This window comes from Panthera onca, chromosome D3, assembly GCF_046562875.1.
Source record: "Panthera onca isolate mPanOnc1 chromosome D3, mPanOnc1 haplotype 2, whole genome shotgun sequence".
NCBI lineage: Eukaryota > Metazoa > Chordata > Mammalia > Carnivora > Felidae > Panthera > Panthera onca.
Window position 1 is genome coordinate 26,483,121 of NC_138350.1, and position 22,211 is coordinate 26,505,331.

General features: G+C 40.6%; 1 protein-coding gene across 7 annotated transcripts in view; it reads right to left on the minus strand.

The window, feature by feature from the left end:
• Positions 1-22,211, minus strand: part of SGSM1 (small G protein signaling modulator 1) — a 496,957-nt gene that overhangs the window by 470,536 nt on the left and 4,210 nt on the right. For 5 of the 7 annotated variants that reach the window (XR_014135861.1, XM_081790748.1, XM_081790750.1 and 2 more), the window contains exons 2-4: positions 21,648-21,684; positions 13,285-13,349; positions 12,974-13,170 (exon numbers count right to left, since the gene is read on the minus strand). Coding sequence is in view for 6 of the 7 variants with exons in the window: in XM_081790748.1 (XP_081646874.1) it covers positions 12,974-13,096 (123 nt within the window). In the remaining variant the exon portion in view is untranslated. Of the gene's footprint in view, positions 1-12,973; positions 13,177-13,284; positions 13,350-16,240; positions 16,314-21,647; positions 21,685-22,211 lie in introns of all 7 variants that reach the window. The other 2 variants (XM_081790746.1, XM_081790747.1) reach the window with 2 other exon arrangements.

The following is a 22,211-nucleotide window of genomic DNA, read 5'->3' on the forward strand; positions in this document are numbered from 1 at the left end:
GATAGGTTCAGCACTGGCAGTGTGGAGCCTGATGAAGATTCTCTCTGCCCCCGCTTCCCCTACTAAGGTGCTCTGTCCTCTCTCTCTGTCTCAAAATAAATACTTAAAAAAAAAAGAAGAAAAAGAAAATCATAAGGAACAGAAAATACATTTACAGGATAGTACTCTATATATTGAAAAATATCTGTGTGTAAGTGGACTCCCACGGTACAAACCCACCTGGTTCAAGGGTCAACTGTATACCTATATGATGTCTCCACTAAGAGATTACCGGAACTTAACATAGCGCCAAATTAGAAAATCAAACCCCCACTCCTGCTTTCCCATTCTTTTCTGGACACTATGGCCATCTTATTGGCCTTCAGACATCTTCACATTTAAAACAAGTATTTTCTTGGGGGGCCTGGGTGACTTAGTCGATTAGGCACCCAACTTTGGCTCAGGTCATGTTCTCACATTTCATGAGTTCGAGTCCTGCATTGGGCTCCTTGCTCTCAGTGCAGAGCCTGCTTTAGATCTTCTGTCCCCCCACTCCCCTCTCAACAATAAACAAACATTCACCAAACAAAGTATCCTCAACATTTAGTAAGTCACTAAAAGCCACTGTGATCATTTTGTCTTCTCTTTCTATAGCACCCCTTACAGGTTACAAAACGTTGCCACATTTGTTCATTACACATAACCAAGAGGTGGGAATTAGTGCCATTTTTAGGAATGAGGTCATTGACATTCAAGCAAGTTTTTCCAAGATCCCACAGCTAGGAAGTGACGGAACCAAGATGCTAGCATGTCTTTTGATTTCAAATACAGTGCTTGTAGCATTATGCAGCAGCTGCCTGAGCCTAAGAGATCAGGACCTTTTTACCTCCTTCCCTAGTTGTCACCTTAGAATAGGTCATCATTACTTTACTTTATTACTACGAGTATGACTGTGATGTTATTTTAATTCTCCAAAATGGGTTTTACTTATTGAAGCACCACTAAACCAAACTGTGGTCATCATAATCCCAATGCTCCTTGTAGATCTACTTGACAATCCTAATATATTATTATCAAGTCCCAGGCATTATCTTTTGAAGGTTCAAGTTGTAAAACACCATCACCCAAGCTCTTTCTGGATGTCAGTAGGAGTTTGACACATCCATATACACCACAGGATCATACGCTTGGCCATAGGTTGACCTAGAGTAATTCTTTAGTGTTTCACATAACTTAACTCCAAAACCCAAACTCATTCCCCCAAGCCTTCGTTTTCTGCACTAATACTACACAACTTTCATTACGTCTGCAAATTAGCAGAACTCTATTATGCTGTATGGTCATAATTAACACGTAATTGTTTTATCACATACAGGAAAACACAGAAGGAAATCGTTTCTGTGGGCAAATGCAGAGATGAGAGAGTAAAGTCAAAGCATCTCTTGGATGTTTTAACATCACTCCATGCTTATATTTAAAAATAAGAAGAAGACAGTACCTCAGGAAGAGAAGGTGATTCTACATCTTCCTCTTCTCCTAATTCTAATGCTGACATCATATCTACAGAATACGGTCACAGATAAATTAATGAAAACATGTGTTACTATGAATTTTAAACACATACACAAGTCTACCTCCATTCATGAATATTTTAGTAAAATAAAAAAGCAATAGCAGAGAAGATGTTCAAGGGGTTCAAGATTTTCCAGAAGAAAAAGGGGGTAGTACTTGGGATACTTATAAAGATAGCAACAGAAAAATATCTTCACGAAAAAAGGATAATATATTTGGATTTACATACTTTCAGATTTTTCTCATACTAGCATTTAATCATAGGAAAACAACTCACAGAGATTCGCTAGCTTACCACTTCTGTAAATTTCATGCACTCCACCAGCAGAAGTCAAACTGCCATTAACTGTTTGTTCTGGTGGCACATTTTCAATAATACCAACACCATCTTCCTTTGCTTCCATTGCTGACTTTGCTGTTCCTTCCTAGAAAAACAGCACAAAACAAAACCCAACTTCAGAAAAATATCACATTAATTCATCTGGTCACGCACTCACCCACTCAGGAAGACAAGCACATACTGTATCTGTCAAGTCATAGCCACGATCCAGGGCAGAGCTGGAAGTATAAATAAAAGACAGAGTCTGTTGTATATGCTAGTAGCGGTAGAGATTCATGAAAACAGGTAAGGACAGAAAAATACCATCCACTAGTTCTGCAAGGGAAGTGAATCACGTACAGTGAACGCACAAAGGAAAAAACACTTACATTTGGGAAGCTCAGGAAACGCTGGGAAGATAGGGCTGTATCTTAAAAGACAAAGTGCACAGGGAGGGTGTGAAGGGCATTCTAGAATGAGCAAAAGGATCAAGTATGAAACAATATAGTAAGTGACAACATCTATGCAATATGGCAAAACTGGAACAGAGTTATTGGGAATTGGATAGATAGATATTACTGGAAAATCAGGATGAAACCAAACAAAAAGGGGAGCAGTGTTATGCTAGAACATGAATTTTCTCCTTCAGGTAATGGGGATGCATTGAATAAGCAGAGGAGTGACATCATCACAAGTATATTTTAGAAAGGTCACTCTGGCAGCAATGTAGGATGAACGTAAAGGAAGCAAAACCAGAAGAGTACTGCAAAATTATAGGTGAGTGAGTGAATTACAGGAATAACGTATGAAAAATGGTCAGCAGGTACAAAATATCGAATGTGGTGAGTGACTGGATGCGGTCATTTCAGGGAAGTTCGGAGTCCAGGACTTTTCCTGTTTCAGGGCTGCTATTTATTAGGCTAGGGAACACAAATGACAGAACAGATTACAAAGAGTCAGGAAAGAGGAAAGGGAAAGGGCCAGAAACAATGTCTACAAACTAGGGCATATTAAATTTAAAGTACCCAGGGGACTTATGAAGAAAATGTTAGGGCCGCCTGAATGCCTCATTCAGTTAGCACCTGACTCTTGATTTTGGCTCGGGTCATGATCTCACAGTTCATGGGTTCAAACCCCCCATCTGGTTCTGCGCTGAGAGTGCAGGGTCTGCTTGGGATTTTCTCTCTCACCCTCTGTCTCTCTACCCCGCCCACGTGTGCTCTGTCTCTCTCTCCAATTAGTAAATGAATAAACTTTAAAAAAAGAAAAAGAAAATTCAGATCAATGAAGTTCAAGTAAGAAAAGCCCATCGTAAATATCTATAAAACATATTAAACTGATATAATAATGCAAACCTACACAGAACTGCGAAATTGTGAAAAGGAAAGCAAAAGGAGGTGGGAGGAGTAAAGATGGCAGAGGAGGGGAATCAGAATTTCCCTTGTCCCTCAAACACAGCAGTATCAAGGTCACAACACTTGGAATACCAGGACAGGCTGCAGAGGGACAGGAATATCTCCACAGGTGCAAAGAGACAGCTTGGCGGGACAGAAGGGTGTGTATGCGAATTGGGAGAAATAAAATGGGCAGCACAGGCATGGAATGGGGGAAGCCCTTTGGTGGAGAAACGAAAGGAAGGGAGAGAGAGAGAGGCTATGGGAAGTGTATTTGGATATGAGAAAACCCGTCCAGACCACAGACCAAGGAGATGTCCAGAAAGTCAGCTTCTACTTTGCAAAACAGCCTTAGAGGCTAAAAAACAGAATTTTCAAGGTTGTCAGATTTTCTCTAAACCAGAGCTGCCACCTCCCACGCCTGGTGGGGACAGAGCCGCCCCTAGGCTTGGTAGCAATCTCAGGGCTACACTGGGAGAGAACACCTTGAGTATGGTGGAACGAGGAGGTATTGCCCTCCCCAAGGGAAAAAGACCCTGCAGGCACGAATCAGAAGCCCTCTGTCCACTGTGCAGAGTGGCGCTACTCCAGAACCAGGTCTGAGCAAAGCGGGATCCTACAGGGTTTTGAATCACAGCTCAGTGCTCTCGGAGCACAGGAGACTGTGCAGCAGAGGCAAGCCGGACCCCCAAGCTATTCTATGAGGATGGCCTAAACAGCGAGTTTTGAGACACCTCGTGTGGGCAGGAGAGATTGGGGTGTCACCATTTCTCTCCCCATGACCAACATTGTGGGGCTTCAGGGAACGGACAGTGAGCCTCAGTGGAGGCAGGCCCATGACACCAAACCCTGGCTCTCTGTGCCTGGTAACTGCTTCTCTATGGGAGTGAGACTGACACTGATGGGACCAGACAGCCCCTCCCCTAGACCAGCACAGCCACCAGTCCCAGGCACCAATAGACAACTCTCCTCTGGTTTTGTATCTTAGTTTGTTTGTTTTCATTTGAATTATTCTTTTTTTCTTTTCTTTTCTTTTTAATGTTTATTTCTGTATTTTGAGAGAGAGAGAGAGAGAGAGATCAAGCAGGAGAGGTGCAGAGAGAGGGAGAGAGAGAGAATCCAAGCAGGATCCATGCTCTCACTGCAGAGCCTGATGGGGGTTTCGAAACCACCAACAGTGACAATATGACCTGAGTCAAATTCAAGAGTCGGACGCTTCACCAACTGAGACACCCAGGAGCCTATCTTTTCTTTCCTTTTCTTTCCCTTTCTTCTCTTTTCCCTTTTTTCTCTTTCTACTCTCCTCTTTCCTCTTCTCCCTTTGGAATCAGCCTAGTAGTCTGGAGTTGACTTTGGGTCAAAGCTATACACACACACACACACACACACACACACACACACACTATCTTTTTTCCTTTGTTCTTCTGTTCTGGTTCTTTGTTTGTTTGATCGGGCATTTTCTCTATACTTTTCCAGATCTCCTTCTTCATTTTCCTCCCTCTCTTTCTGGATTAAGCCCTATAGCTCCTTTGAGTCACTGCCTGGTCTTTTTTTCCACTCCTGTCATTTCTCTCTTTGTTTGGGCTAAGGATTCTTCACCACCCTCTTCTCCTTTTTTCCAGGATTACTTCAACAAACAAAACAAAGCACACCTGGTGGAAGGTGGTGGAAGGCCCAAACCACCATTCCAAGTAGAGAGAAAAGCAGCCAAAGAAGTACCAAAAGAGTGCACACAACACAATCCAAAAACATTTGTTCAACTGCCAGGCCCCAGACAGTGTAGGACCCCTTTTTAATATAGTAGTATTCGCAGGTGTGGGACACAGAACAAGCTATTAAAACACATAAAGGGCTGGAATCTAGCCACAATGACACATTGGAAGAATTCTCCTCAAAAAAAATTCCAGGAAGAAACGCCAGCCAGAGAAGTGCTCAAAAGAGACAGAAACAATATATCTGATCACGTTTTTGGAATAACAGTCATAAGACGCATAGGTGGGCTTGAAACCAAGCATAGAAGACAGCAGACAATCTACTGCTTCAGAGATCAAGCACCTAACGACTCGTCATGATGAATGCTGAAAATGAAATGTTGTAAATGAGTTAAAAAATAAACTGGATGCAGTAACATCAAGGATGGGAGAAGCAGAAGAGAAAATCGGTGAAACAGGAGATCCAATTGTGGACAGAGATGAAGCAGAGAAAGGAAAGAAAGGAAATTACTAGACTACGAGGCAGGTACCAGAGACCTAAGTGATTTGGTGAGATGAAATAATAGCCACATCATAGGAGTCCCAGAAGAAGAGTGAGAGAAAGGGGCAGAAGGTTTATTTGAACAACTTATAGCTGAGAACTTCCCTCATCTGGGGAAGGAAACAGGCATCCAAGTCCTGGCGGCACACAGAATTATTCCCTTCAAAATCAACAAAACCAGGTCAACACCACCACATGTCAAAGCGAAACCGGAAAAATACAAAGATCAAGAGAGAATTCTGAAAGCAGCTAGGGACAAACGGGTCTTAATCTATAAGGGAAGACACATTACAGTAGCAGCAGACCTGTCCCATGAAACTTGGCAGGGCATAAGGGAGGGGTAGGAAACGGTCAATGTGCTGAATGCAACATATGCAGCGAAGAATCCTTTCCCCACCAAGGCTGTCATTTAGAATCAAAAGAGAGAGAAAGGCTTTCCCAGACAGACAAAACCTAATGGAGTTCATGACCACTAAACCAGCCCTGCAGGAGATCCTAAGGGGCGACTCTGTGAGTGGAAAGCAGCAGAGACTAAGAAGGACCAGAGGCCTCACCTAAAGCATGAAACCTTCAGATAACACAATGACACTAAATCCGTATCTTTCACTAATCACTCTGAATGTGAATGCACTCAATGCCCCAATCAAAAGACACAGGGAATCAGAATGGATAAAACACAAAACAAAACCAAAGAACAAGATCCAGCTATATGCTGTCAACAAGACACTGATTTTAGACCCCAGGACACCTCCAGATTCAAAGTGAAGGTAATGGGAGTCACCTATCATGCTACTAGAAGTCAAAAGAAAGCTGGAGTCGCCATACTTCCACCAGACAGACTAGATTTTAAACCAAAGACGGTAGTAACAGATTCAGAAGGGCATTATATCATAATTAAGGGGTCTGTTCATCAAGAGGAGCTAACAATTGCAAATGTTTATGTCCCCAAAGTGAAAGGCCCACATAGATGAATCCATTAATCACAAACATGAATGAATGTATATAAGGAAACAGAGATCCATTGTGTCACTGGACCAGATGTATTCAGATATACATACAGATATATTGGCTTTTATATATACATTTATACACATAGATACCGATACAGATGTACTGAGATCTTCTCACGTAACAGCAGAATACACATTCTTCTTAAGTGCACATAGAACATTCTCCAATATAAATGACATCCTGGGTCACAAAACAGCCCTCCACAAATATAAAAGGACTGAGATCATACCATGCACATTTTCAGATCACAACGCTCAGACACTTGGAATCAACCACAAGAACAAAAAGTGGAAAGCCCCCAAATGCATGGAGGTTACAGAGCTTCCTACTCAAGAAAGAATGGGTCCACCAGGCGATTAAGGAAGAAATTAAAAACCATATGGAAGCAAATGAAAATGAAAACACGCAATCCAAACCCTTTGGGATGCAGCAAAGGCAGTCCTTAGAGGAAAATACATTGCAATCCAGGCCTATCTCCAGAAGCAAGGATGGTCCCAAATACAGAAACTAAGTTCACTCCTAAATGAACTAGAAAAACAGCAGCAAAGAAAGCCCAACGTCAGCAGAAGAAGAGAAACAATAAAGAGTAGAGCAGAAATAAATCCTATAGAATCCAAAAACAAGGTTGCACACAGCAATGAATCTAAGAGATGTGTTTTTCTTAAATAAACAAAACTGATAACCCCCTAGCCACACGTCTCAAAAAGAAGAAAGGGAGGCCCAAATAGATAAAATCACAAATGAAAGATGAGAGATCACAACCAACACCACAGAAATACAACAAGAAACCTGAGGATACGATGAAAAAGTATATGCCAACAACCTGGACAACCTGGAAGACATGGACAATTTCCTAGACACCCACACACTACCAAAAGCCAAACGGGAAGAAATAGAAAACTTGAACAGACCCATAACTCGTGAAGACATTCAATCAGTTATTAAAAATCTCCCAACAAATAAGAGTCCTGGGCAGGATGGCTTCCCAGGGGAATTCTACCAGACATTTAAAGCAGAGATAACCCTTCTTCTTCTCAAGCTGTTCCCAAAAGATAGAAACGGAAGGAAAGCTTCTGGACTCATTCTATGCAACACCAGCATTGCGCTGATTTCCAAAGCAGACAGAGACCCCACGAAAAAGGAGAATGACAGGCCAATGTCCCTGATGAACATGGATGCAAACCTTCTCAGCAAGATACTAGCAAATGTAATGCAACGGTATATTAAGAGAATGATTCGCCAGGATCAAGTGCGATTCATTCCTGGGCGGCAGGGCTGGTTCAATATTCACAAATGAATCAACATGACACCTCCCATGAAGAGAAGAAAGGATAAGAACCATATGATCCTGTCAATAGATGCAGAAAAAGCATTTGACAAAATACAGCACTCTTTCTTAATACAACCCTCAAGAAAATCGGATAGAATGAATAGACCTTCAAACCATAAAAGCCACATATGAATGGCCCACAGCAAATAGCCTCCTCCATGGAGAAACACTGAGAGCTTTTCCCCTGAGATCAGGAACATGAAGGGATATCTACTCTCACCACTGTTGTTTAACATAATGTTGGAAGTCCTGGCCTCAGACATCACACAACAAAATGAAATAAAAGGCATCCAAGTTGGCAAAGAAGAGGTCAAACTTTCACAGTTTGCAGATGACACGATACTCTATGTGGACATCCTGAAAGCCTCCACCAAAAAAACTGCTAGAACTGACACACGCATTCAGCAAAGCTACAGGATAAAACATCAATGCACCCAAATCGGTTGCATGTCTATACACCAATCATGAAGCGTTAGAAAGAGAGATCAAGGAGTCGATCCCATTTACCACTGCATCAAACCATAAAATACCTAGCATTAAACCTAACCAAAGAGGTAAAAGATCTGTATGCTGAAAACTATAGACAACTTATGAAAGAAACTGAAGAAGACACAAAGAACCCGGAAAATATTCCATGCTCATGGGTTGCAAGAACAAACACTGTTAAAATGTCAATACTACCCAAAGCAATCTGTACATTCAATGCAATCCCAATCAAAATAACAGCAGCATTCTTCACAGAACTAGAACACACAATCCTAAACTTTGGAGAGAACCACAAAAGACCCAGAACAACCAAAGTAAGGTTGAAAGAGGAAACCAGAGTGGGGGAGGCATCACAATCCCGGACTTTAGCCTGGACTACAAAGCTGGACTCCTCAAATGCACGGTATTAGCTCCAAACAAGCACAGAGGCCAATGGAATACAATAGAGAACCCAGAAATGGGCCCACAGATGTGTGGCCAACTAAGCTCCAACAAAGCAGGAAAGAGTAGCCAATGCAAAAAAGACAGTCTCTTTAGCTAATGGTGCTGGGAGAACTGGACAGCCACATGCACAAGAGTGAAACTGGACCACTTTCTTACACCTTACACAAACATAAACTCCAATGCATGAAAAAGCTAACCGTGAGACACGAAACCATCAAAATCCTAGAAGAGAAAACAGGCAACCACCTCTCTGACCTCGGGCTGCAGCAATTACTTACTTGACATGTCTCCAAAGGCAAGGGAAATAAAAGCAGAAGTGAACTTTGGGGACCTCATCAAGATACAAAGCTGCCACACAGCAAAGGCAACAATCAACAAACCTTAAAGGCAACCGACGGAATGGGAGAAGATATGTATTCGCAAATGGCATATCACATAAAGGGTTAGGATAAAAAAGTCTATAAAGAACTTGCCAAACTCAACACCCAAAAACCATGTAAGCGAAGAAAGGGGCAGAGGACGTGAATAGACACTTTTCCAAAGGAGACCTCCAGATGGCCAACGGACACATGCAAAGATGCTCAACATCACGCTTCATCCAGGAAATACAAATCAAACCCCACTGGGATACCACCTCAATCGGTCAGAGTGTGGTGGTGAAATTCACAACTCCGGAAATAACAGATGTTGGCGGGGATGTGGCGAAATGGGAACCCTCTTGCACTGTTGGTGGCAATGCAAACTGGTGCGGCCGCTCTGGAAAACAGTGTGGAGGTTCCTCAAAAAATTAAAAATAGAATTACCCTACAACCCAGCAACAGCACTATTAGGCATTTATCCAAAGGATACAGGAGTGCTGATTTGTAGGGCCACATGTACCCCAGAGTTGATAGCAGTTCTATCAACAATCGCCAAATTATGGAAAGAGCCCAAATGTCCATCAACTGATGAATGGCTAAAGAAGAGGTGGTTTCTATATACAATGGAATAATACGACTCGGCCATAAAAAAGAATGGAATCTTGCCATTTGCAACAGTGTGGAAGCAACTGGAAGGTATGATGCGAAGTGAAATAAGTCAGTCAAGAGAAAGATATCGTATGTTTTCCCTCATAGGTGGAATTTGAAAACTTCACACAAGACCATAGGGGAAGGGAAAGAAAAAATAGTTACAAATACCTAGAGGGAGGTAAACCATATGACGCTCTTAAAAGACAGAGGACAAGCTGAGGGTTGATGGGGGTGGGGAGTTAAGGGGGTGGAAAAAAGGGACGGTGGGCATTGAGGAGGGCACATGTTGGAATGAGCCCTGGGGTTATCCGGAAGTGATGAATCACGGGAATCTACTCCCGAAGCCAAGACTACACTGTACACACTATATATTCCCTAACTGGACACTAAATTGTGAACTAATAAAGAATAAATAAAGAATAATAATGAAAACAGGGGAGGGGCGCCTGGGTGGCTCAGTCAGTTAAGTCTCCGACTTTGGCTCACGTCATGAGCTCTTGGTTCATGAGTTCAAGCCCCGCATCAGGCTCTCTGCTGTCGACACAGAGTCTGCTTTGGATCCTCTGTCCCCCTCTCCCTACCCCTCCCCTTCTCCCTCACGTTCTCTCTCTCAAAAATAAACAAACACTAAAAATATTTTTAAAGAGTAAAACTAATACAATCACAAAAGCAGGGGAAAAAAACATGAGATTCAAGATTTCACGTCTATATTCCAACATTAGTTTTAAGGGTGCAAACTATACGTTTACTAATATACACAAATACTCATTTCTGTAATGAATGGCATTAAGAGTCATAAAAAGTTTTAACTGTGAAACACTAATTCAGGATTTTATAAGAATACTGCTTTTTAAAAATTAATCTTGGGACGCCTGGGTGGCTCAGTCAGTTGAGCGTCCAACTCTTAGTTTCAGTTTAAGTCATGGTCCCAAGGCCGTGGGATCAAGCCCTGCGTCACGTCCACACGAAGCATGGAGTCAGCTTGCGATTCATATGCTCCCTCACTCTCTCTCAAGAATCAACATTAAAAAAAATAGTAAAACAAATAAAAAAATTAATCTTAAGGGACAAGATTTAAAAGTATAGAAGAGAAATACAGGATTACAGAATTTTGAGCCATTTTCCACTACTACCACGATGTCTAAGAAAAATATGAAAACCGATTTTAAACTTCATATAGTTTTATTATTCTACTGGGAACAGCATATGAAGAGCTCTAATTTCCTATCTACAACATATAGGAAGGTAGTTAAGGACCCGAGAAGGAATCTAGCATTAAGCAACTAATATATTTATGATCATCCAATTTGAAGATTTTAAAGTCTTCAAATACATGTGTCATTATCAAGCAGGACTGAACATTCCCAGGAGGAAAGAAGAAACGGACTAAAAAAAAAATCAACTCACCAGTCTTTCTCAGTTTTAGACCTGAAAGAATTTACATGCTAAATCGAACAACTATGAATACTAAAGTTTCCCCTGAATAATATAAAATGTATCTTGGGGTGCCCGGGGGACTCAGTCAGCTAAGCATCTGACTTTGGCTCAGGTCATGATCGCACGGTTCCTGAGCTTGAGCCCCACGTGTCAGGCTCTGTGCTGACAGCTCAGAGCCTGAAGCCTGCTTCAGATTCTGTGTCTCCCTCTCTCTCTCTCTGCCCTTCCCCCGCTCATGCTCCATCTCTCTCAAAAATAAATAAATATTGTTTGAAAAATGTATCTATTGTCGGAAATCTTCAAAAAAAAGTAAAAATCATCTCCTACAAAGAATTTTGCATACTCTCTTGGCAACCTTTCCTGCCTTATGATTCTGTCATGACAAAGAGTTCATATTAGACAAAAATTTATACATGTTGAGTTCATTAATTTGGTATGTGTGTATGTGTCTATTCTCTGCAGATACTATTAAAAAAAGAGTGGCACCTGGGTGGCTCAGCTGGTTAAGCGTCCAGCTTGATTTTGGCTCAGGTTATTCAAGCTCTGTGTCAGGTTTGACACTGGCAGCACAGAGCCTGCTTAGGATTCTCTGTCTCTGTCTCTCTCAAAATACATAAACAGTTGAACACTTTAAAAAAAGGTAAATCAGAATGCAGAAAACATATTTTATATATTTTTTCTTTCAGAGTGTGGCAGCTTAAGTGGCACCTGGGTGGCTCAGGCAGTTAAGCATCTTGATTTGGGCTCAGGTCGTCATCTCGCAAGCCGGTTTGTGAGTCTGAGCTATGCGTCGAGCTCTGTGCTGCAATGAAGAGCCTGTTTGGGATTCTCTGTCTCTCCCCTCTCTCCCTGTCCCTACCCTGCTTGCTCTCTCTGTCAAAATAAATAAATAAGCTAAAAAACAAAAAACAAATTCAGAGTTGCAGCTTCAAATTTAGTTTTTCATTTCACAGATAAAGAACCTTATTTACATCACCAGAAATTTTATTTAATGAAAAGAATAAATGTTTATTTCCTCTCTTTCTACTCAAAAAGACCTAAAATATACCAAGATTATACCACACAGTAAGTAACCTTAGAAACCCCAAGAAAGACAATAGCCAAAAATTGAAAATTCACCATCGATCTGGTATGGCCTAAAACAGATTTCACTTTGCATTCCTTAGAAACACAGGTTTTGCTAAACTAAATACAGGATATCACCTTTACTAAACTGAAACGTAAGGGCAAAAATTTCTTCCAGTTCTTCACAGAAATCAGCTGTAAGTCATTCAGAGGAGTCTAAGCATTTTTTTTATTACCTGGCTTTCTTTTTTTCTTAATTTTCACTTAAAATATTTTCTCCCACATTTTATAATTTAAAGAACATCTGCTCTGCCTTAATCCCACTATTGCTGCTGTGATTTGATGATACTTTCTCTCAACTCTTCATACTTTTAAGTTCATCTCGCCCCTCTAACATGAATTCTTCCCCTTCACCCCCCTCCTCATCTTCATATGCATCTAGCTATTCTTTCCAGCTGCCTTCTCCTTCTTTGCTTCCATAAAGGCATCCCCGAGAATTGTCTACTCCCACCAAACTTTATAAATTTCAATCCTGTACCTTCCTCTCTGTGGTCATTACACTGATTTCTATTATGATCTTGAGGACTTCCATTTCTTCCTAAGATCCTTTTCATCATTATAAGGAGCAAGAGGATGGTATGGGGTGGGGGGAGCATACAACAAAACAACTTACCTTTGCAAGACCAAGGACAGCTAACGTCTTGAGAGAAGGTTTCAGAAGAGATTTAGATGATGGTAAAACAGGAAGAGGATCGCCATAAACTCTGGCTGGTGGTTTGGAAAGAGTTTCAGCCATATCTTTACTTTCAGAATCAGGATTGTTGTCCTCAGATAAGGTTCCACCTTCTGGTTTCACAGTGCCACGTTTTGCTCTCACTTAGTAGAAAACAAAGTAAAGAGGACATGAAAATATCTGTCGCTTCAAATTGGTGAATAACACAAGAATGGACAAGAATCAGTGAATAATACAAGTCTCCCAATAACTTACTGTTTTTCATGAACTGCCAAGAAGAATGCAGTAGCTTTGCTATGCGTGGTTTCGGGACATTCTAGAAAAGAATTAACAGCTTTAAGGATTACGAGAATCCAATTCGATAAAATCATTGTAATATTCACCATTACCAAATGAGCACCCTTACACACGGAACACAGGCTTTGGAATCTTTCAAATGTAGACTCAAATCTCAGTTATGCCGTTTACTATTTATTACCAGTCTCCATTTTCTCATGTGGTGAGCAACACAAGAGATCTCATAGGGAGTCTCAAAATGTTACTCGCCGTACCTGTAACTGATTAATATCGGGTAAATACTTTACCAAAGTAACCTCAGATACACACTGAACCCTAGGTATTTGAAAGCATGTTGAAAAAACTAACACTAAGAAATTTAAATATGTTATCTTGTGAAATGTTCGCATGATTTATACTGGCATGAACTATCTCTTGTAAGAGAAAACGTACAAACTTACTTTTCAGTAGTATCTTATGTAAGTAAGTTGGAATTGCAAACAGTTTAAGTTGCTTCTGTTTCTCAAAACACTAAAGTCAAATATGACTGTTTAAATGTAGCTCCTTCTGGGACGCCTGGGTGGCTCAGTCAGTTACATGACCAACTTTTGATTTCAGCTCCGATCATGAACTCACGGTTAGTGGGGTTCAAGGCACACATCGGGCTCTGTGGTGACAGCGCGGAACCTGCTTGAGATTCCCTCCTTCCCTCTCTGTCTGCCCCTCCCTACGAGCACTTGCTCGTTCTCTCTCTCTCTCTCCCTCCCTTTCCAAGAGAAATACAAACATTACAAAAACATTTAGCTCAGCTCCTTCCAACAAAGAGGAAAAAAGAATAAGAAACCTTGTGGGGCAATGAGTCATGGATGAAAACCACACACAGACAGTACAATTCCATAACCAGTATGTTGACAATGGAGTTGACAGAAAGTGATGTACTAAAAGAACAGACCCTAAAGAAATGTTTTCTGCAAGGAAACATTAGGGTAGGGGTAAACGATTAAAAAAGAGCATGGTGGGGGGAACACGTAGGTGGCTCAGTCAGTTCAGCGTCCAACTTCAGCTCATGAATCATGATCTCACGGTTTGTGGGTTTGAGCCCCACATTGAGCTCTGTGTTGACAGCTCGGAGCCTGGAGCCTGCTTTGGATTCTGTGTCTCCCTCTGTCTCTGTCCCTACCCTGCTTGCACTCTGTTTCTCTCTTGCTCCAAAATAAATAAACTTTAAAAACATCAAAAATACCTTAAAAAGCATGGGGGGAAAAGAAGAAAAAAGGAAAAAAAATAAGACATGACCAATCAGTCAAGCATGAGCTTAAGACAAGGAAGAAAAGGAAAAATGTGAGCAAAATAAGGTAAATGGAAACAACATACACTTTTTAAAGGTACATAAGTAGGGTTGGGCATATACTATGAACAATAGTCTCTTTTAAACCTTTGAAAGATACATATAAAGCCTATATGTAAAACAGAGGCTTCGATTCACAGTATATCCCAAATAATACTGACTTGTATCACTCTACAGTTATCTGGTTATGAACACTGTAATAAAGAATTTAATTTTTTTCACTATAAAAAATTGCTCAATTACTGGCATCTATCACTTCCTAAAAGCTATAAATTATTACTAGACTAACAAAAGAACAGAAAAAGAAAGGTTCCTAACACATCAACTTTCACTATGGAGAAAGAATTGGAATGAGAATTCTAGGAAGAAATGTGAACCTACAAAGGATGTATGTAATGGGACACGGATGGGGTTAACAAAACAAAGGCTGAGGAGTTTTTCTCTGCATTTCTAAGCTCACAATGGGAGGATACTAAAAACATACTTTCACCTTCTTTCTGATGTAACTCCTGATTTCCTCAACAGAATTCATTTGCGTTGATACATATTAAACACTAAAACGGAATATAAACTGAAGCCTTACTTTTTAAATTCACATATTTAATTGTGATATATCATGCGTATTTCGTTACTTTTCAAATTCCATTCTACGGAATTCCATTTCCCTACTCATTTATTCACATTCAAAAACTATGACATTGCTTCTTCCAAGCAAGACTTTATTCTAGGAGCTCCACGAGTCAAACAAGTATGTTTCCTAACCTGCAGTAGCTTCTAATGATTTCGGGGCTTTGCAATGAATATTTAAATAAATATCAGATGTCTGAAACTTTAAATTTTAGAATCTGACACAAGGACTAGGAGGAGATAGTTTTAAAAGCTAGAATAGGAAAGATTTCTGAAATTAGAAATTTGACAACTTGGCTATGAAGAGCCTCTGCTCATAGAGCTACTCTCTTCAGCAAAATACATATTCTTCAGGGAGATGCACAATTGTAACTTACTCTTCGTGGAGTTATTTCAAAAATACAGGGGAACACTTTTGTAAGGTAAATGTTGAGAAATAAGGTAAACACCTAAATTTCTACATTTTCTAATATTATTTTAGTCTAAATGTAGAACAAAGGATAGAGACAAGGGAAGATCCTGTATCTCGCCAAAATAAAAATTGCCTGGGGCGGAGCGCAACCTACAATAGATACTTAGATCCAATAAGTTTTCATTTAGTCATGAGTATTATCAGTCATGTTAGTATCACAGTAAGAATCCTTATCCTTAACCAAATGTCATATTTCCTCCATTATGGGAAAGCTTTTCCCAATATAATTGCACGGTCATTATATATTTTCCAGCCCATTCTTTGATCAGCCTCCACCTCTAGGATTTACCAGAGTAAAACAAAACAAAACAAAACAAAACAAAACATTCAACGCGTCATGTATCTGTAAAGTGGTTTGTTCTTGCTAACTTTCCATTACACACATAAAATGATGATACACAGGCTACTGTTAAATTTTCAGAGTAAATAAGGGAGACAACTAAATTCAGAGCAGGAAAGTGAGTTTCACAGGAGGGTACTTTACCTTGGTACCAAAATCGAAGTCTTGGCTAGCCGATGTAGGCCATGAATCATCAGGACCAGGTTTCTCGGAAAGCCTTTAGAGCAAAAATATACAACAACAACATGTTCATTTATTAAAAACAAAATTTCAAAAATGAGGGAAAGGTCAGCTATCTGTTTACTCAACAAAGTTTCTTGGTGTAATTAAAAGTTGGCCTCTGTTTTTTTCATTAAGTTTTATTTTAATTCCAGTAATAGTAACATCCAGTGTTATATTAATTTAAGTGGTACAATACAGTGATTCACCAACTCCATACTCACCCCGTGCTCATCATGACAAGGGCACTCCTTCATCCCCATCACCTCTTTCACCCCTCCCACCACTCACCTCCTCTCTGAGAACCATCTGTTTGTTCTGCAGTTAAGGGCCTATTTCTTGGTTTGTCTCTCCCTTTTTTTTCTCCCTTTGCTCATTTGTTGTTTCTTAAGTGCTACATGAGTAAAACCATATGGTATTTGTCTTTCCCTGACTTTGCTTACCCTACGACTCTTGGGCTTCAACCAGGTCATTGCAAAAGACAAGGTTTCATTGTTTTATGGCTGAGTAATATTCCAGTGTGAGTGTGTGTGTGTGTGTGTCTGTGTATGGATATACATATACACACACACATACATACGTACATATAGGACTTCATCGTTCACTCATTTGTCAATGGACGCTTGCGCTGGCTATTGGAAATAATGCTGCAATAAACACAGACGTGGGTGTGTCCCATGGAATTCGTGTTTCTGTATTCTTTTGGGTAGTATCCAGGAGTGCAATTACTGGATCATAGGATAGTTCTGTTTGTAATTTTTTGAGGAACCTCCATACTGTTTTCCACAGGGGCCACAGCCGTTTGCATTTCCACCAACAGTGCAAGAGGTTTCCTCTGTCTCCACATCCTCGCAAACACTTGCTTCTTGTGTCTGGGAGTTTAGCCATTCCGACAGGTGTGAACGTGGTATCTCGTTGCAGTTTTGGGGAGAATCTTTTCAGGTGTCTGTTGACCATCTGTATGTTGTCTGTGGAAAAATGTCTGGTTATGTCTTCTGCTCATGTTTAAACTGGGCTTTTCTGGAGGCGGGGGATGTTGACTTGTATCAATATTTTATACATTGTGAATACTAACCCTTTATTGGCTTTGCAAAACATTTGAAAATGTGTTCTCCCATCCCAGAGGTTCCCTTTAGTTTTGATGGTTTCCTTCACTGTGCAAAAGCTTTGTAGTTTGATGTAGTCCCCATAGTTATTCTTGCTTTATTTCCCTTGGCTCAGGAAACATAACTAGTAAAATGTTGCTACAGCCAAAGACAGGGAAATGATGGCCTGTGCTCTCTTCAAGGATTTGTTATGGTTTCAGGTCTCACACTTAGGTCTTTAATTCATTTTGATTTTATTTCTGTCTATGGTAAAGAAATTGGTCCAGGTTCATTCTTTGGCATGTGGCTTGTACGGTTTTCCCAACCCCATTTGGTGAAGAGACTGCCTTTTCCCCACTGGATAGTCTTTCCTGTTTGTGGAAGATTAACTGCCCAACAGTTGTGGATTTCTTTCTGGGTTTTCAGTTCTATTCCATTGAGCTATGTGGCTGTTTTTTTACGCCAGTACCCACCATACTGTTTGGATTACTACAGCTTTGGAATAAAACCTGAAATCTGAGATTACGATACCTCCAGTTTTCCTCTTTTGCAATATTACTTTGACCATCCAAGGTCTTTTGTGGTTCTCTATAACGGTGAGGATTGTTTGTATAGCTCTGTGACAAATGCTGTTGGTATGTTGACAGGGATTACATTACATCTGTAGATTGCTTTGGGTAGTGTACACACTTTAAAAATACATGTTCTTCCCATCTATGAGCATCGGATGTGTCTCTTTTTCCGTCACCTTCAATTTCTTCCATTAGTGTTTTACGGTTTCCAGAGTATAGGTCTTTCAAAATTTGGACCCTGTTTTAAAAAAGGTTTCAGTTCGCTATTTTGCCTCCACCTCTCCTAACCTGTGAAATCTCCAGGAAAGACCCAGTCTGAGTTTCCGTAACCAAGTGTGACAGGCAGGGAATTCTCTGAAATGGTTGAAAATTAAATGTATAAAAGTTACCACAATGACTTCTCACCTCACATTTGTCAGAATGGCTCAGTTTCAACACACAGGAAACAACAAGGGTTGCTCAGGGTGTGGAGAAAAACAACCCTTGTGCACTGTTCATGGGATGTAAATTGGTATCGCCACAGCGAAAGCCAGTATAGAGGGGCCTCAACAAATAAAAAAAAAAATACAAATACCATAGGATCCAGTAATTCCACTACTGGGTATTTATTTACCCAAGGGAAATGGAAATACTAATTTGAAAAGATATATGCAACCCTATCTTTATTATAGCATTATTGACAATAGACAAGATACGGAAGCAACCCAAGTGAACACCAATACATGAACACACCACACACACACGCACACACAGACACACACAATGGAATATTACGCAGCTATAAACCAGAATGAGAACTTGCCATCTGCAACATCATGGATATACCTAGACGGTATGAGGGTAAGTGAAAAAAGTCAGACAGAGAAACACAAATCCTATATGATTTCACTTCTATGTAGAATCTAATAAAGGGAACAAATGAACAAACAAAGAAAAACCAGAAACAGACCCATAAATGCAGAGAACTGACTGTTGCCAGAAGGGAGGGGAGGTGGGGGGATGGACAAAATTGGTGAAGGGGAGAGGGAAGTTCAGGGTTCCAGTCATAGAATGAATAAATCACAAGGCTCAAAGGTATAGCATAGGGAATCTAGTCAGTGATACCGTAATAGCATTATACATTAACAGATGGGAGCGACACTTATGGCGAGCATGGAGGAACATCCAGAGTTGTTGCATCACACATTACATTGTGTGTCAGGTAGACCTCCGTTTAAGTAAATATACCAAAGTCAAGGTTTCTATGTTATGAGTGGAAGTACCAACTAGAGATTAAAAGATTAAAAGTTCCCAAGGCCAACTTTGTTCCTACACTGGTCTTGCCGTATTGAGGTCCATAATAACTATCAAGTCCTTAAAAACCTTCAGGGGCATTCAGCTACCCAAGGAGAGAGACTGCGATCAAAATGGTCCCGGTAGTTGTGCCTCTATTTCTCTATTCGCTGCCTGAATATTTTCTTCCCTATGAGCTCCCACTCCTCCATCACTCTTCGGCATGGTTCAGTGGCATTCTCCAACCTTTCAATCTTTAGCCTATGAAGGCACAGACTCCTAAAAGAAGGATGGGCTCAAATGACCGAGGGTAGGAGCCATGTCCTGCTCCTGGAGAACAAGCTAATTGGGAGTCTCAGTCATCCACACAGTCACCTCAACATAGGCATGTTATCACCTATCCAGATGAAGCTCCCTTACTGATTTGACAAGTCAGTCTTACCTCTACCCAGCCCTACAGGTACATGGGAAGGGCATCACAGATTCAGGAATAGAGGTGGAGTGAGGAGACAGCTTGCCTTGGGCCATACATCTCTGTAGTTCAGAATCTCCACATCCAACCCCCAATTCCTTGAGAGGATCTAAGCCATCCTCCCTAAGGGGCGGTGCAAGTAGATGATATCCTATTTCTCTTTGCTGTAAACAGACTCTTCCCAGCAGCTCAAATCATTTTCAATCTCTCTCAACAGAAAATCTGAAGTATGCTCGCACCTTCAATGAAACCAACAGACACAAAAGCAGAAACCTGGTCAGGACCCTCTTGAACTCTCTATTTGAATATGCCTTTCTAAGCAACTCCCCTAATCCTGGGTCCTTCATTCCTGTCATTCACCTTTATCTCATTTGGCATAAACCCCCATCTTCTGACATCTTTTCTAAAACTCTTATTCCTATCCAGCTCAGTGTTGTTCTTCTTGAAACCTGGTCTCCTCTGCTAATTTGATTCTTACCCTCCTTCATTGTATTCATTAGACCCGCTCCCCAGCTTTCTATTATTAAAACATTTGCCTGCAAGGTGAAGACGAAAAGAAAAGAAAAGAAAAGAAAAGAAAAGAAAAGAAAAGAAAAGAAAGAAAAGAACCCGAATTTAAATCTCATTTCTGTCACTTATCATATCCAAATAGGTCACTTCAATCTCTTTTGAGTTTCAAATTCTCCATGGAAACAACCATTGGGCAAGGAGGTTAAACATAAGTTGAAGTACCAGAGAGTATTTTGATGAATTAATCTCTGAGGATCCCTATATCTTGAGATTCTAAGTGCTTTTGATTTGGCCTCTGGAAATATGGAGAGTTCTTAGATGGCAGAAGTAGAAAAACTAATGGAAAAAAAAGAAATACCAAGAAAGCCAGAGAAGAAAGTAAAAAGGCAAAAACACAGTACAGAAAAGTCATGGGAAAAAACATCTCCAAAAAAAGAAAAAAAGCTTCCTAGAACAAGTCAAGGGTACTAGCCCAAAGGGAAACCAGACTGGGAACTTAGGCAACAGAGAATCATAGAGCAATATCCTCAAAACTGAGGCTGAATTTAATTAACGAAACATGGTCTACAACTAGATATCCTTCCCTTACAGAAAACTCATTTGTCTCAAGAAGAGGGGATATCACCACATCTAAGGAAATGCCTGGCTAGAACTTATTATGTAAAAGCCGTGACACCATGGCCATAGCTAACATCCACCCTAAAATCTCTGATGGTAAAAACAAGGGACTAGTTACCACTGCACTAATTACTTTTTAGTACTAGTGGTCAAACATATAAGGGCAAATGCTTAGACTAATGTGGTTTCTTAAGAAAACCCTAAATTGGAGTTCGGACATCATTACCTTTGACATTCTGAGTTGATCTGCCCTAGGATCTGTGTCTTCACCTCAGTGCTGCTGAGGAACCAGAGAATGGATGTGGAAGCTACACAGGCTGATGGGCAAACCCCCGGGTCAGCTACTCATTAACTATGGAATCATGGGTCGAGTAATCAACCTCCCTGAACCACAGCTGCTAAAGTAATAAAAAGTAGGCTACAATAACACAGCTACTTTGCAAAGCTATGCAATGACTGTATAACTTAACAGATGTTACGCATTAGGATATAGTGTCTTGTCCAGGGTAGAACACTCAACAACTGCTTTTGTTGTCTGCGTTCCCTGAGGAAACACATAATTTTCAGTTCATTCATTTCATTCCCTTTCCTTTCATTTTCCGTTTCATTTCATTCCTTCATACTTGGAGAGTGAGTGCACACAGAAAGAGGGAAAGATACCCCGAGGAGGCTGTCAGCGCAAAACCCGACGTGGGGCTTGAACTCACAAACCTGAGTTGAAATCAAGAGTCACACCCTTAACCCACTGAGCCACCCAGGTGCCCCAACAAATGTCATTTTTTACAAATCCATAAAAATCCTACCTGGTTATAGAGTCTTCCTCAGCATTCTTATCTCCTCCTAAAGGAGAAAGCAAAATACATGTTAAATCAACAATCGAAAAATATAGGAAGTTACAAGTGTACGGCTTATGATTTGTGAAAAAGTATTGCTTTGGGACCACACCTGGAAACCACACTACACTGAATGGTAATTATACCATTGGTAGGCTTAAAGCACTAAGAAATCTTACCTTCTTCTCTATATTGACCAAAAGCAAGAATGGGTTTTATCAGAATTTAATACCTACAGGTGAACTGATGTTTACAAGGACCATCACTGACCGACTCTATGACGCTGTAGGAAAATGGTATCGTTAGGTGAATGTTTACCCTAAGCTGACAATGTCAAACTGAAACTAGCATGATTTTTCTGGACTTCCACTACTAGAGGAGTTAAAAGAGAGTATGTTTATTTTTGCTATAACACGGCAGAACTTCCCCAGCCCTTCGTTTCAGACTGTTCAGTTTTGGGACGAAACACCCCCTCACAAAGTGTGCTCTATAGCTATTGTACTCTGCAGCATGGCCAAACCATAGCAAACCGAC